Source organism: Phalacrocorax aristotelis, chromosome 8 (genome assembly GCF_949628215.1).
Source record: "Phalacrocorax aristotelis chromosome 8, bGulAri2.1, whole genome shotgun sequence".
Taxonomy (NCBI): Eukaryota; Metazoa; Chordata; class Aves; order Suliformes; family Phalacrocoracidae; genus Phalacrocorax; species Phalacrocorax aristotelis.
The window spans coordinates 10,619,667-10,633,382 of record NC_134283.1 but is presented as its reverse complement, the minus strand read 5'-3'; the positions used below and the strand labels follow the sequence as shown (position 1 = coordinate 10,633,382).

The 13,716-nt window shown below is 38.7% G+C and overlaps 1 protein-coding gene across 2 annotated transcripts in view; it reads right to left on the bottom strand.

Moving 5' to 3' along the window:
* Positions 1 to 3,134: 3,134 nt before the first annotated feature.
* The window catches only part of CDH5 (cadherin 5), a 31,559-nt gene continuing 20,977 nt past the window's right edge, over positions 3,135 to 13,716 (bottom strand). For both annotated transcript variants that reach the window (XM_075101346.1, XM_075101347.1), the window contains 9 exons: positions 13,519 to 13,635; positions 12,609 to 12,773; positions 12,006 to 12,193; positions 9,954 to 10,207; positions 9,238 to 9,380; positions 8,291 to 8,415; positions 7,138 to 7,246; positions 6,624 to 6,869; positions 3,135 to 5,796 (listed from right to left, as the gene is read on the bottom strand). In XM_075101346.1, the coding sequence (XP_074957447.1) occupies positions 5,303 to 5,796; positions 6,624 to 6,869; positions 7,138 to 7,246; positions 8,291 to 8,415; positions 9,238 to 9,380; positions 9,954 to 10,207; positions 12,006 to 12,193; positions 12,609 to 12,773; positions 13,519 to 13,635 (1,841 nt within the window). In that variant the 3' untranslated portion in view covers positions 3,135 to 5,302. The remainder of the gene's footprint in view (positions 5,797 to 6,623; positions 6,870 to 7,137; positions 7,247 to 8,290; positions 8,416 to 9,237; positions 9,381 to 9,953; positions 10,208 to 12,005; positions 12,194 to 12,608; positions 12,774 to 13,518; positions 13,636 to 13,716) is intronic.

The window sequence follows — 13,716 nt, the reverse complement described above, 5'->3', positions numbered from 1 at the left end:
CAGAGGTCCCTGCGGCGGGAGGCTTGACTTTTCCGTGGATCAGTTTAAAAAATGACACAGTACCGACAGCGTGAACTCATGCTAAATTCACTCGTGATTTTCTGGTATTGGACGAGCGTGCATTTTATACATCTGTGGCGTGGGACATACTGTGTGCAGTAAGTGCAGCAGTAAAATCTGGCGCTTCAGGTTCCTTTCAGGTTTTTGGCATATTTAGGCTCTTCAGGTGTGCTCTTTAAATGGCGAGAGGAAAGCATGGGCAGTTGTTGAGAAAAGGCGTTTTAAAATGCTGGAATTTGGACTCGCGTTTCAGTCTGTTTTCTCTGCACTGCCTCAGTTGCATAAAAGTCGTTTGTAGTGGCTAGACATTGTCCCAAGAAATATCTGCAATGTAGGAGGTTTTCTGCGGGTCAGAGCAGCAGATGGCTACATGATGCCTCCTTCTGAACCTTTTTATTTGAGAATGTACTGGTCTGTAGAGGGTATTGCAGGGCAGGCCTTGAGCTCTAGTGAGGCTGCCAGAAGAGCTCTGTGGACCATTTGCAGTCCAGCTGTTGCCAACTTTCTGAAAAACCTTATTTGGCTCATATTTTAGATGTGTTTGCCTGGTGAACTCTGCTTTGCTTTGTTCTGTTTGTTTTGTTAACTCCATTCAGAGCACTGTGTTTCAAGTAAAGGTTCCTTTTTAATGAGCAATGAAAGAATTGGAGATTTATGATTGTGTCATTGATGAAGGGGTTAACTAGAATGAATTAAGAGAATATTGTGGGAAAGCAGGTGGGACACCCCCTCGCTGGGGATAAGTGGAAGGAAACGCTGTTTTTTCCTTTTCTTTCAGGTCAGGCAGGAACAAAGTCAGGAAGCTCAGAGAGGTCAGCACAGATCCATGGGTTTTTGTTGCTCATAAAAGAGTTTTGCTGGTTTTGTTTTCTTTTCTGTTTTCTGATGCCGACTAAAAGGGTGTCTTTGCTGTTTTGTTTTCTGTCATGCTTTTTCTATGGACTAGATTTAGGCTAAATCATCCACTTTGATCTGATCAAACTCTTATTCAGTTCCTGATAAGACTTGATGACTTGTGCTACAGTAAAATTGTGATAGCTTCTTAAACGGGAAAGATATCACCTTGGTGATTTCTTTCATTCCAGGAAGCATGTGAAGGTAAAACCACAAGAGTTTTATTTCTTACTCCCTCAAACTTGAAACATTTATTAAAAAAAATAAAAAAAGGAGGAAGGGAGAATAGGTCATAGGAAAGATGGTGATTATTCTTTTTCTCTGTCCTAGCCCTACCTGAGATATAATGGAGATAAGTATAACTATTATTTCTAGCCAAATAAGGTAGTGTATCCGCATGTTTACTACCACTATGAGATTTTCTCCTGCATGTGACATATGCATAGGAGTGAAAACATTTAAGATAAATGTATATAGGTGAATCCGTACTCTGAACTCCAAGCTCCAAAAAACCAGTGTGTCTTTACGTGACTTGCTCACTACAGTTAGTCCTGGTTGGATGACAATAGCTGTGCTTGAGCAGTTCTGATTGCCAGGTTGGCTTGTCCCTTCTGGTGCTATTCTAAGCCCTTGTTGCTGAAAGGAGAAAAGGGAAGAACCCACCAATTGAAGAACAAGAACTCGCAAAAGATTATTTTTTTCCCCTTTTATAAATAATCCTTCTGTTTTCAGTGGATTTGCTGCTATATTCTTCCTGACTGGACTGTAGTACTGGACTGTAATCGGATAATACCTGATACAATTGTTCTTTCTTCCTCTGAACTGTGGAAATTTATTTTGATAACAGGACCTCAGCTCACCTGACCTATCTGGGAAGTGCGGCAGTGTGCCAGCTGTTAATATTCAAACAGCTTTTCATTGCTGCTTTGATACGTATCAAGGATTCTGATCACAAGTCATTATTTCATAAAAATTTCTAATGGGGTGGGAGTAAAAAACCCTTATTAAATGGCATGAACTTCTGCATCTGAATGTAATAAAATAATAATTTATGATATATTTTTAGGGACAAGAGATTAAAATGCATATTAATTAAAAGAATAATGAAAACCTTTATGAGAATCTCTGCTAGGAGTTGCAAGTAGCTGTTTAATCAAATTCTTTCTATGGAAAAATGCATTTCATTATAACATAATTAGCACATCTATTGTGTTTTTAATACAACTTGTGCTAAAAGTGTGTTTGATCTGGAGTTTGCTCATGGCAATTAGCAGTGAAGGAATTGAACTTTTCTGCTTTATTGCAGGCTTTGTAAATTATAAGTGCCATATCGGGGGAATATTGATGTGATTTTTTTTAAAGCACTAGAATAATCTTGGGAATATATTGGGGTAGTCATTATTAGCAATGAAAAGAAATGGTAAGGATCTCTGCTATCTAAAGCTGCAAATTTAGGGGTCATTTTGTTTTTCTGTGACAGGTGTGTACTGTTCTGTCATGTCCTATCTAAATCCTGGACTGTGAGAAAGCTGGAGCTTTTTGTGTACTACAGAGTAATCCTGCTTGGCTACGTCTGTAGGAGCAGATCAGAGAAGAAGATGATAGCAGGCCAAGGGCCGGGCAGGGGCTGCTGGGGGTGCCATCCTTTTTCCCCATTGAGGTAACACTGATAGACCACAAAGTTAGTGGGCACATGTGTTGTTCCCTGCCGGTGGGTGGTATGTGCTGACGCAGGGCGTTAGTACTTTCTGTTCTGCAGCGTGTCCTTTACCATTTGAAAGGAGTACTTTTCCAGTAGAAAAAAAAGGGCAGGATCTCAGTAAATGTGGTGGTTCAAAATCACCCTGATGCCTCACTGCTAACATACCAAACATATACTTGGAAATTGAATGCATCCTGTAGCACTGGCAGACACAAGTCCTCCAAAGTCAGGGGGTTCACGCTCACCAGCTGCTGAAACCAGACTGCACTGTTGAGGCTTTTCTCTTCCTTCCCCCAGGAGCTTTACTGACAGCTTTCCAAAGAGGGGGAGAAAACTTCTGTTACAGGAAGTCCTTTGGTGAATTTGTGTCTAGTTTGAGTTCGCTTAGAGCATAGATACCAGCGTTTTTATGGTTGAGTTCACTGTGGTACAAAGCCTGGTATTGTCTTCTATGTGAAACTCATTAATGCACAGAAAATCCAAACTTGAGATTGGCTTTTATGTAGTAAAAAAAATACAGTACAGGAATATAAAAAGAAACTATCCAGTGCAAACATCTTTATACAGTGGAAATGGATACAGTGTTCCTTAAAATAGCTTTATAAAACAGGCTTAAAAATAGCGATTACAGGTAATACTATCTGGATGATGCTTACCAAAGTATGTTACTTACTGCACTAAATATTTCATAACTAACTTTACCTGTTGATAGCCAATACTTTAGTTATTGATGAAAACCTTAAACTGTAAGTAGTATTAGTTAGCATTCTTTATAATATACTAACATGTGGAACCTCAATAGCATGCGCTGTTGAGTGGATTAAACAAAACAGAAAAGAATGAAAATATTTAAAATAAACCCAAGGCTGTCATCCCAAATATACTTCTTTTATAAAGGATGTGATCCAAAGCTGATTAGACTGGTGGGCAGAATTCTACTTAGTTTTCCTTTAGCTCATATTTGAAAATTTGAGTGATTGTGTTATTGATGGTAGTAGGCATTAGTGTCCAGCTAAGTATTGTATTGGACAACTTTTTACAGTCGTGAGGACTAATGTGAGATCATAGTATAGCGCATTGCTGTTTCCTGCCAAGAAAGCGTTTTGGAAGAAAGGAGTGGGAATTAGAGATGACATGAATATGTGAAAAGCAAATTTGTGAGGTTCCACTATACTGGTTTAGGAAAAGAGAAAAGATTTATTGTTATTTGGTTAGCTACCAATTTTAAATAATCAAATCAACTAAACTAATACATACAGCTCCAGCACAGATTCTGCAAAATTGAGTATCTGTGTGGTAGGGCTCTGTTCCTGTTCAAGGCCACGGGAATCTGCATTGCCAGAAGCCAGAGACAGGCCTTTGTCCTAAGAGACCCACTTTTTGAAAAATGTATTTGGCTGGGTAACTTCCTGCATGGGAAGTTTGATTCTGTTCATTCTGTGGCTCTTCATCAGGTGAGAAACTAAACACACGCTTACCAGGGACATAGTAGTTGCAGCTCCAGAACCTTACTTACATTTGCGGTTCTTTTATGCAGACAAATGTGTGGGTGTGTAGCATTCTGGTTTGGAAGTCTACAATATTTTCCTAGGTGGAAAATACCCGTTTTACAGTACCTGCTTAGCAAAAATCAAAACAGTTTCACAGTAATGAGGCCCTTCATTTGTTTGTCCCTGAAAAAATACAATTGCTTTAATAATGTTGAATAAAAAACCTATTCAATCTCTTTAGAAATCTAGAGAGACCTATGTTGCCATCTAGAGAGATTTACAGTATTGGAGTCTTAACATTCCCCTGATCTACACATTTCCTGCCCTGCAGGATATGTTCCATTGAGTAACACTGATATCCTATTTACAGAAAGCAAAAACAAGTTTGCTGCAAGCTAGAGCAAATTCTAACACACCAGAAAGGTGCTTGAAATCATCATCAGGCTGTTAAAAATGACAGATGAAACCAGATTGTGCATGTAAAAATCCTGTCTAATTTTATCTGTAGTAACTCATATATGTAGTAGAAGACCATAAAGCAAGAATAATTAATAAATTGGAAAGAAGGAAAAATCATGCCTTTTTTTGAACGTGATGAAACAATTTCTAATATTAAGTGGTAGACCATATCTTCCTCCTCTCCTCTGCTGGGTAAGCATAAGTGTGGAATATCAATAAAGATGTTACAAGAGGGCCAGGCAAACCAGCCGACTGGAGATACAGGAGGTTATTCAAAACTTTTCTTCCCAATGCCACTGAACCTCTCTGTTCCAGCAGATGGTGACATTGAATTCATGTTGATGAAAACAGTACAGGAGGAGAGGAATGAAGGAGAAACTGGGGACAAAACTGTTTTTTAAGGAGAAGTGTCTGTCTGCATAGGGAGAGGAGTTGTGTCGTCAAAGACTGGAGCAGGTCCTCAAGCAGCAATTTAGGGGAAAGAGCCGAATGTTAGCGAGGATAGCAGTGCTGGGGGAAGTCAATATATGTGATCTGTGTGTTTCTTTTTAACTCTACTGCTGTCAGGTTTTTTTTTCATGTCTGTTTGAAATCCTAGTACAATTTGGGTGAAGAGCTGTGAGTTCTTCTTTGGCCATTGGCAGGCTTTTGATGTCTATCTGTAGTGAGAAGGAGAAATTTCATGGCTAGTTTGAACTTAATACACAAAATCTTCATTTGGTTCTGATCCATACAGCTCAGCTAACATTTTAAATCTGGGTCCCCAGTCATTTAGAAAGTCATAGTCAATATCTGAGTCTGAGGACCCTGATTCCAAAGAACTGAGAGATTCTGCAATGGACTCAGCACCTTCGTAGCCATAAATGTGAAGTGTGTCATATGGCAGCAAATCCCTGTCGTTGTCAGCTTCATCCTTCTTAACCTCAATCATAATTTCCATTTCTCCAGCACCAGAAGTTATATTTCCAGGAGGCTTTTGGACTTGTGCATATGGAGAGGGAACTGCTTCTGGCTTTATACCATTCTTGCGGACAGAGTTGAGTACAGATACATCATAGCTGGTGGTATCCATTTCACCACCACCTTCTTCATCGTAAGTGACAAGCTGCTCATGAATCTCTGCCACATTCCTCCCAAGACCGCTCAAATCCTTCTTGTGTCTCTTTCTTAGAAGAATGAGCAATGTGATAACTGCAAAGAAAACTTAGGTGAGCACATATAACAGAGAAGTATGGAAGTAAACCAAATTGCATTTAAGATATGTAACACGGTCTGAAGTGGTTTTTTTTCCCTGCAGTGAATTTTTTAAAACGTGTTTATTAAAAAAGTAGTTTAAAGTACTGTTTAACTGTAGGATTTATATGTTTTCAAAGAATTTCAGTCTGTACAGGAATTGTACAACTGACTCTTGAGCTGGTTGAGGAATCTTGAGTACAAATGCATGGTGTCACAAGTTCATTGAGTCAACTACTGCCTTGAATGGGTAAATCTTGTAATGCCAGGCATCGAGTGCTACTTACATGGTAATTGCAAAGGAGGCCTCTTCTCAAGCAAGAAAAAATGTTGCCCCATCTCTGATAGAGTACAAATACAGGAAGTAGGTACTGGTCTGATGATTTTTTACAGATTTATGTATGTATGTATGTATGTTCACTGTACTGTTTAAAGGGTTTCCAGACTAGTTCAGCCTTTGGAAACAGGAATCCTATTGTTATTGCCCCAGCACAAATTTCCTGTTTTATAGCTGCATGTGAGCCTAGTAACAGTAAATCAAGTATATTACGCATACGTGCAATAACCTTTTCAGTGACTCAGCCTTTCCAATAGAATGAACAGCTTTGTAGCTGAAACTATGCTAAATAGAAAGAGCAAGTGAGATGAATCAAATAGTTACAGTATTTCTGCCTTTGTGACCATTTTATAGCCACAAAGCTTTTGTAGATCTCAGTTAAGAAAAAAAAAACCAAAACAATCCCCACGTTTTAAGGCAGAGAACATTACAAAAGTCAAATACTTACCAAGGATTGTGAAGATACAGATAAAAATTGCCACCAGTGCTTGTATGCTAACTCCAACTTGTTTAGCTCTTTCCTCACAAAAAGTGAAGTTGCCTTTTTCATTACACTTGCAGACACTGATGACAAGTGTATTTGTACTGCTGAGCTCAGGATCACCGTTGTCTGAGATGATGACAGGCAGGTAGTGGATTTTGGCAAGTTCACGATTAAACTGTCCATATTTGACAGTGATATTAGCTGTGTTATCTGGAAGAGGTAATGACATCTAATTAAGTGATAATCTCTACCAGATTTTCCTTATAGATTATCAGTCAGTTGGTACATCTTCCCCTTAGACAGAGCCAGCCTTTAGAGAACCCAGTGAAACTTGGGTGGCAACAAAAAACTTTTTTTCAGTAAGTTAAGCCTTTAAAAATAGTTACTTAGCTTAGCTAGACCAGTCATAGATCATTGCTACAGTGTCCTAGTGTCACACTTTGGCTAGCTGAGAAAATGCATTGCAGCGATACGCTACCGTAGTTCTCAATCAAGGAGAAGTTGCTATCTTCTGTGGCCAGGGAGTATTTGAAGAAACCTCTAGGTGATACTTCATCCTTGTCAGTAGCTGAAATCCTGATGATTACCTACAAAGATGGAAGAGGTCATTATTTTCAGGATACATTGCCTCCAGTGATAAAACTGCTTATTAACTATATTTAAGTTAGAGTTGGGCTGTGTATCCTAAATAACCCTTCACTAAAGGGCAGGAAAAAAGATATCTTGTGATACTCCTCTTCAAGTTCTTTCAAGGCAAGTAATTTGCTTGTAGGTCTTCAAAAAGAGCAGTCTCGCCCCTTCATTCACACGTGGGAAACAAAAGAGGATATCTTGTGTAATTAAAGCATAAAAAAGTCTTATGCTCAAATACATATGGCTCATTTAAATACCTAAGATGGCTGTCTTTTCAAGTGTTCAACTTAGAAGTATGACTCTCATTCATTGAATGTCGTTGAGAGTGCCACTCTTGAACAACATGTTTGTTTTTGAAAACCTCAACCTGGGGTAGATCAGGTGTATAAAATATAAAAAATGTGTATGATTATGTCCCAAAGGTATTTTACAGATTAAATTAAAGGTGAAATAACACCTTGTGTGTTCTAACAGGTTCCATCAGAGAGTCCAGTCTGTGATGTCTCCTATTTAAAAAAATATTACATGTATGGGCTAAATACTTGTGTCTGAGGCCAAACATCTAAACCCACAAATACTAACACTATTTGTGCATGCAGATATTTGCACTCTGATGAATACTTGCAATAACGTTATATGCAGCAATGCTTCTGTTAGTATTTTGAAATGGTTTCATTCTCAGTATCATGTATGAGCATATGTGTGATAAAACTGAATTGCTCATTTTTGCTCTGCAAGGTGTGACTGTACTTCATGGTTCAATTGCTAATGCACATACATACTTAAAAGCCTGGAGGGAGAGGAGCTGTGCAACCCATGTGCGTAACCAGATGAAGGTCAGTATTTCAAGACTGTAAAGTCCTGAAGACCACCGACATTTTGGAAATCAGGTGCTTGGGTACGAAAACTGAGACTAACTTTTATTAAAAGACATCTTTCACTTGAGCCTGCAAGTAGATAATTCAGGTTTGAGGGAAAAACTCTCCCGACTGTCTCACCTTTCCTGGTGCAGCATTTTCACACACTCTGGGATCCTCAGGATAAACAAGTTCTGGAGCATTATCATTTACATCAGTAACTATTACGTGAACGTGGGCATGTGATTCTCTGTCAGAAAGATGGCCTGAAATGACAACAACAGTACAGGTCTCTGAGATGCCTGGAATCTCGGTGCTGTCTAGTTCTCCCTTTCGACTGTTTGTATCCACCTCTGTGCCTCCTGCATGACGAATATGGAGAGTTTCTAGCTCCATTGTTAATTTAAGCTTTTCCTTTGACAGATTCAGATATTTTCCTAAAAACTATTGGGCTAAATCATCAAGGATCTATGAGGAAGAAAATGACAATTGCTTATGGCTTCTTGATTCTTCACACTGTGTGGCTATGGGATCCAGCATCGCTCTCTGGCACTAAGGCCAGAGGCACAGACCAGGCCATGTCTATATTATTAAATATCTTTCACCCTCCAGAAAAGGCCGGCCTCCCCCAAACTGACTTGGGACTGGGCCCCGGGCCTGCCCTGCTTCCTGAACACGAGTGAAGCTCTGCGGAGATGCCTGTGCAGCAATGCTGCCTGGGCCGCAGCGTGGGAGGGAGGTTTTGTAACTCTGTGTAAGTGGGTGAAGCTGGCTGGGATGTTTCTGCTCTAACCGCAGGTTTATCCATTTCCCAGGCTGCTTCGTCTCCTCATGCCCTTTCTATTCCTTGTAACAAACTGAATGCATTTTCATAATAGCTAGGGGCCAAATCTTAAAACTGTATTTGACCTATTTGTAGGTACTCATTTCATTTGGAAGTTAATTGTGCAATCCCTGCAAGCATCCTGGTCATTCATAGCTTAGTGGAAACAGGTTGGCAGGTGGCAGCTTTCCTTTTTGATAAGCTACAGTCCTTCTGTAAAGCTGTACACTGATTTCTTTCAAATAGGGAGGTGGATAGCACTTACCATCTTCAAGGATTTCCTGAGCTGCTACAGTGATGTTGTATGAGGAACTGAATTCTCTGTCCAGGGGCTTGGGAAGTTGAATAATTCCAGTATCGGATACCCTAATATAGTCTCCATTAGGACTGGCTCTTCGTCGAATAAATCTGGTTTTTGTTTAAAAAGAGATACGTCAATGCAAGGGTGATAATACTGTGTTTGACTTCAGTTCTTCATAGTGGAAGGTCAGAGAGTTCCTGTGTGACAAATTACATTAATATCTTGACCAGGTGGTCTCAGAATATTTCCCTAAAATTATGCAAACTGTGAGAGTGAAATATATCTATCAGAAAAGTTTCCAGATTATTGTCATTTGCTGTTTCAGAAGTCTATTTTCTTTTCAAAACACATGCTTGAGAGAGTTATTACAATTAAAAAAATGGAACAATAAATTATAACCATGTAAAGATATCCAGGATTATGCATTTTCCCATAAATGTGGAAATGTTTTATCAGTAAGTTTATGTGGTAACTGCATGGGTAAATGTAATTTATGTTTGTATTTGTTGGTTACCATATATATCCATGGCTGCAGTGCCAGAAAAATCAAATTTGATTTTTTTTTTTGGCATGCAGATTCTGAAAAATAGGGCCAAATTCTCAGTTCTTTGTCAAATTCTTGGAATCATTAACGTATTCTCCACTTTAAAATAGAATTATTAAGGCTGGTGTCGTGTTACCTGATTTTCCGTTTAGCTGCATCAGGGTCGTGTGCCCAAACTGAACCAAGTGTTTTTATTTCTGGATCATTTTCCCTTACTTTAAATTCATATGGTAGTTTAGTGAAGACAGGAGGCTCATCAACATCAGTGACTTCAATGGTGACTGTTGAAATGCTCCTAGAGCCACCGGATTTAAAATAGCGAAGATCAACTGTGGGATCTGTTGCTTCAATGTCAAACCTGTATTCCGCTACTTTTTCGAAGTCCAGGGGCTAGAAAAAAGACAAACACAGATATTTTTCCTTTGCAGATGTCTAAATAAACTTTGCCGTAACCATCTATGCAAGTTTAAGCTCTGTGCTCTAATTCATGTTTGGAAATATTACCAGATTGCATCTTAGCTAGACTCTTGGGAGAGCATTTCCAAACTGAACTTCTGTTTCATGGAGTGGCTTGAGCAAGTTCTGGTTTTGAACAGATTCATCCAGTATTCTAAAAGTTCAGCAAATATTTATTGGTTTAAATAATTTTCTTTTTATAATTCTATAGCTACCAAAACTTGCTTAGCTCCTTTTTGTCAAAGGTTTAAGGACCAGATTCTCCTCTTCTTGGCTAGGCTTTTTGTTCTGAAGTGATTCAAGGCAGACTTCATAGCTGCACTGGCTGATAGCTGGGGCATTTAGTGATAAACGACATCCACTTCCTTTTTCCCATTGACTGAGTTTATAAAAGGAATCACACAATGGAAGGAAGACCAGGAGCTAGGCCAGTAAGAAATGCCCAGGCTATCACTCATTTCAAAGTTTGGGTCCCTTTGCACTCTCACCTGCGATTATAAAAGCACTGTGAAATACACAGTAGTTAGTAGTTCATTGTGGTGACTCTTGTTTTTCTCTTTAAGTAGGCATTGCAAATGGAAGTGATAATGCTTATCTAGCAGTTGAAATTTTATCTCACGTAGCTGCATACTTAAAAGTACGACAGGTGCATGGCCAAAAGCATGTTACAAAATAGTGGGGTGGGTGAACTTTGCCCACTGTGTGTTAAAAGATGAGCTGATTCCAAATCACCCAGTGTGTGTACGTGTGGCGTCTCTTATTGCTCCTTCTCTGGGCAGAAGTTGTATGTAATGCATTCCTCAGGTCTTGGAAAGACCAGGGGAAGGCTGGGATTTGGTGAAGGAAAGCTGCTTACACCTAGTGTGACCACAGCTGAAGACTTCACTGCTTGGACTTGGAATACTTGGTACTTTTTTCCCATAAAGTTTTCTCTTCTTCTTAATGACATTTCTAGTCTTAACAGTTACAGAGAGACATTTGGAAGTGAAAAAAACACACTTCTGTCAATCTGAGGATTACAGGAGGTGATTTATAGTCCTCCCTTCTCTTTTTTTTTTTATTACTGTAAGTCAATGAAATCAATGAACTCTTGGCTTGGCAGTGGTCTGCATAACGCAGGAATGTCCCTTGGTACAAATCAAGTAGGTCTGAGAATTAAAAAAAAAAAAGAGCAAACCTTAATAAAGTCTTTGGAGAGTCTGGACCCTCTTAAAGAGTTATAAGGAATTAGTGAGAAAGCTCTGAAAACACCCTGAGGAAAGTAAGGGAGCCGTGGCTCAGATTGGAGTAAGTGCCGAACTGTAAAGAACACTTTTAGAAGAGTAGTCAGGTGGACTTGTTCGTATTTTCTACTTCAGTTTCACTTGGGCTGCAGAAGGGAAAGATTCTTTGACTTGGTCAGCTGCTTCAACTCTTAAAATCACTGACTCTCTGAAGCATCCAAGTATCTGAAGTTTGAGAGAGCCTGAAGCATGTAACCTGAATATCTGACATAGTCCCTTGCGCTCTGCAGTAATTCTAGATTTTCCTGGGACTGGCAGTAGGAATGGACTAGTAAATCACCAGTGCTGCTTCTCACAAAGCTTACAGACCAGGGTTTTCAGGATGAACGTATTTCATGCTGACTTCCATGCATTTCCATTTTTTTCCTGCTGCTAGTCCCAAACTGAATCAAATGCTCTTGTTACACATGGAAAAACAAAATAATCATCTTTGTAATTGGGAAAAGTACCTTCTTTGGCCTAATGATTCCTTCATTTGTGAATGGATTTGCTATGATTTCAAAGGTGTCCCTGTAATCTCCTCTGACAAAACTGTATTTCGTATTTCTATGTTGTGGTTCATCGACATCTTCTACTTTGACTCTGCCAACTTCTCCTCCTACTGAAATGTTTTCAGGAACTTTAAAGTGAAATGAAGCTGTTAAAAAAAAAAAAAAGCCAACAAAAAAGACATAAAGGTTGTGTACATGGAAGTTAGAACTTAGTTAAAAATTGTTCTTAGTTTACAGACGTACAGAAAAATATTTCGTTGAGAATTTAGCATTATACATCTCTACAGACAGCACTTTTATTTTTTATATAAGTATAATTATTTCTCAAAATTGTCAAGATACTTTACAAAGTGGTGGAATTAATACTGATTTTTATTTCCTCCTCCGTGTGTGCGTCTCTCAGGAACTGTAGCCAGGGCTGAAATACAGAAGACCTTCTGAATATGTAAGACTCTTGTCCACTTTTAAGAAAAGTTGAATTGTGATGAACTCTGACATAAATTCATTATAGTTGTGTCAACCCTTGGTTTCCAAATGACACAGTGCTTGCATTATACTTACGGTGTTTGAATACGGGGAAGTTGTCATTGATGTCGCTTAAAGTGATAATGACTGTAGCTGTGCTTGAATCCCCAGAAGACCCTGGAGCATCTTTTGCTTTAACAATTATTTCATATGTTGATTGATTCTCTCTGTCTAAATCAGCTCTTGTTGTAGAAATCACACCTTTGAAAATATAACATTGAATATGATTAGATTTTGCAGCATGTCCAACATCTCTTAATTTTGACAGCAAATTTTTGTCTTATGCCACACATTCAGCTTTGAATAGCATATTTACAGTGGTATGTTTCTAAGGCTAGAAATGTTAGAAATCTTTCTACACAAGGGAATATTTGGGAGGTTTTTTACAATACATTCCTTTAAAGTGGTCTTTGCTGCTTAGACGCAGCCCAACGATGTCTAAACTTGGTCACTACAGCAGGTAGAGAGTTTGTCTGATCACTTCTTTATCTGAGCTATTTGCTCCAGAGAACTAGCATGGTTACAAGAGATACTGACATTATTTTTAGAATTGGGCGAAATTTAAACAAGAAAGTTTAAGAAAGCAATGGGTTAAGTTATTGATTATTGAATGTTGCTTCAGAATTTATGTATTCCCTATTCCTGTTTAGTCAATGGAATGGTACCTATGCTAAACTGGAAACATGAAATTATATTAGGAAGAAAAAGACCCCATTTAGTTCTCATTTAGTTCACGGCACCTGATATCCCGACTTTGTTAGTTCATTTCCAGATGCAGGCAGTGGCATTGTGTGAGTGTGAATGAAAAATCTTTTAAAATTATAGTTCAAATTATATTTTTGAATTATTATCCCCCCTTGTCCAGAATGAAAAAGGCTTAAAACTGCGTTTTCTTCAAAGTGCAATGTAAGGACAAAGTGTAAGGAAATTTGCATATCAGACCTACCAGTGTCATCAACTGTGAAGTATTCATCTCCTTTAATGACTTGGTAGGTAACTGTGGCATGACCTGTAACTGTTGGGTCATCAGCATCTACAGCTGTCACTTTGGTGACCGAGGTTCCTAGAAAAGGATTTTCAAACAGCATATTTAGTATAAATTCTGCTTTTTAACCAGAGACATGAAGGGAAATAAGTGATGGAA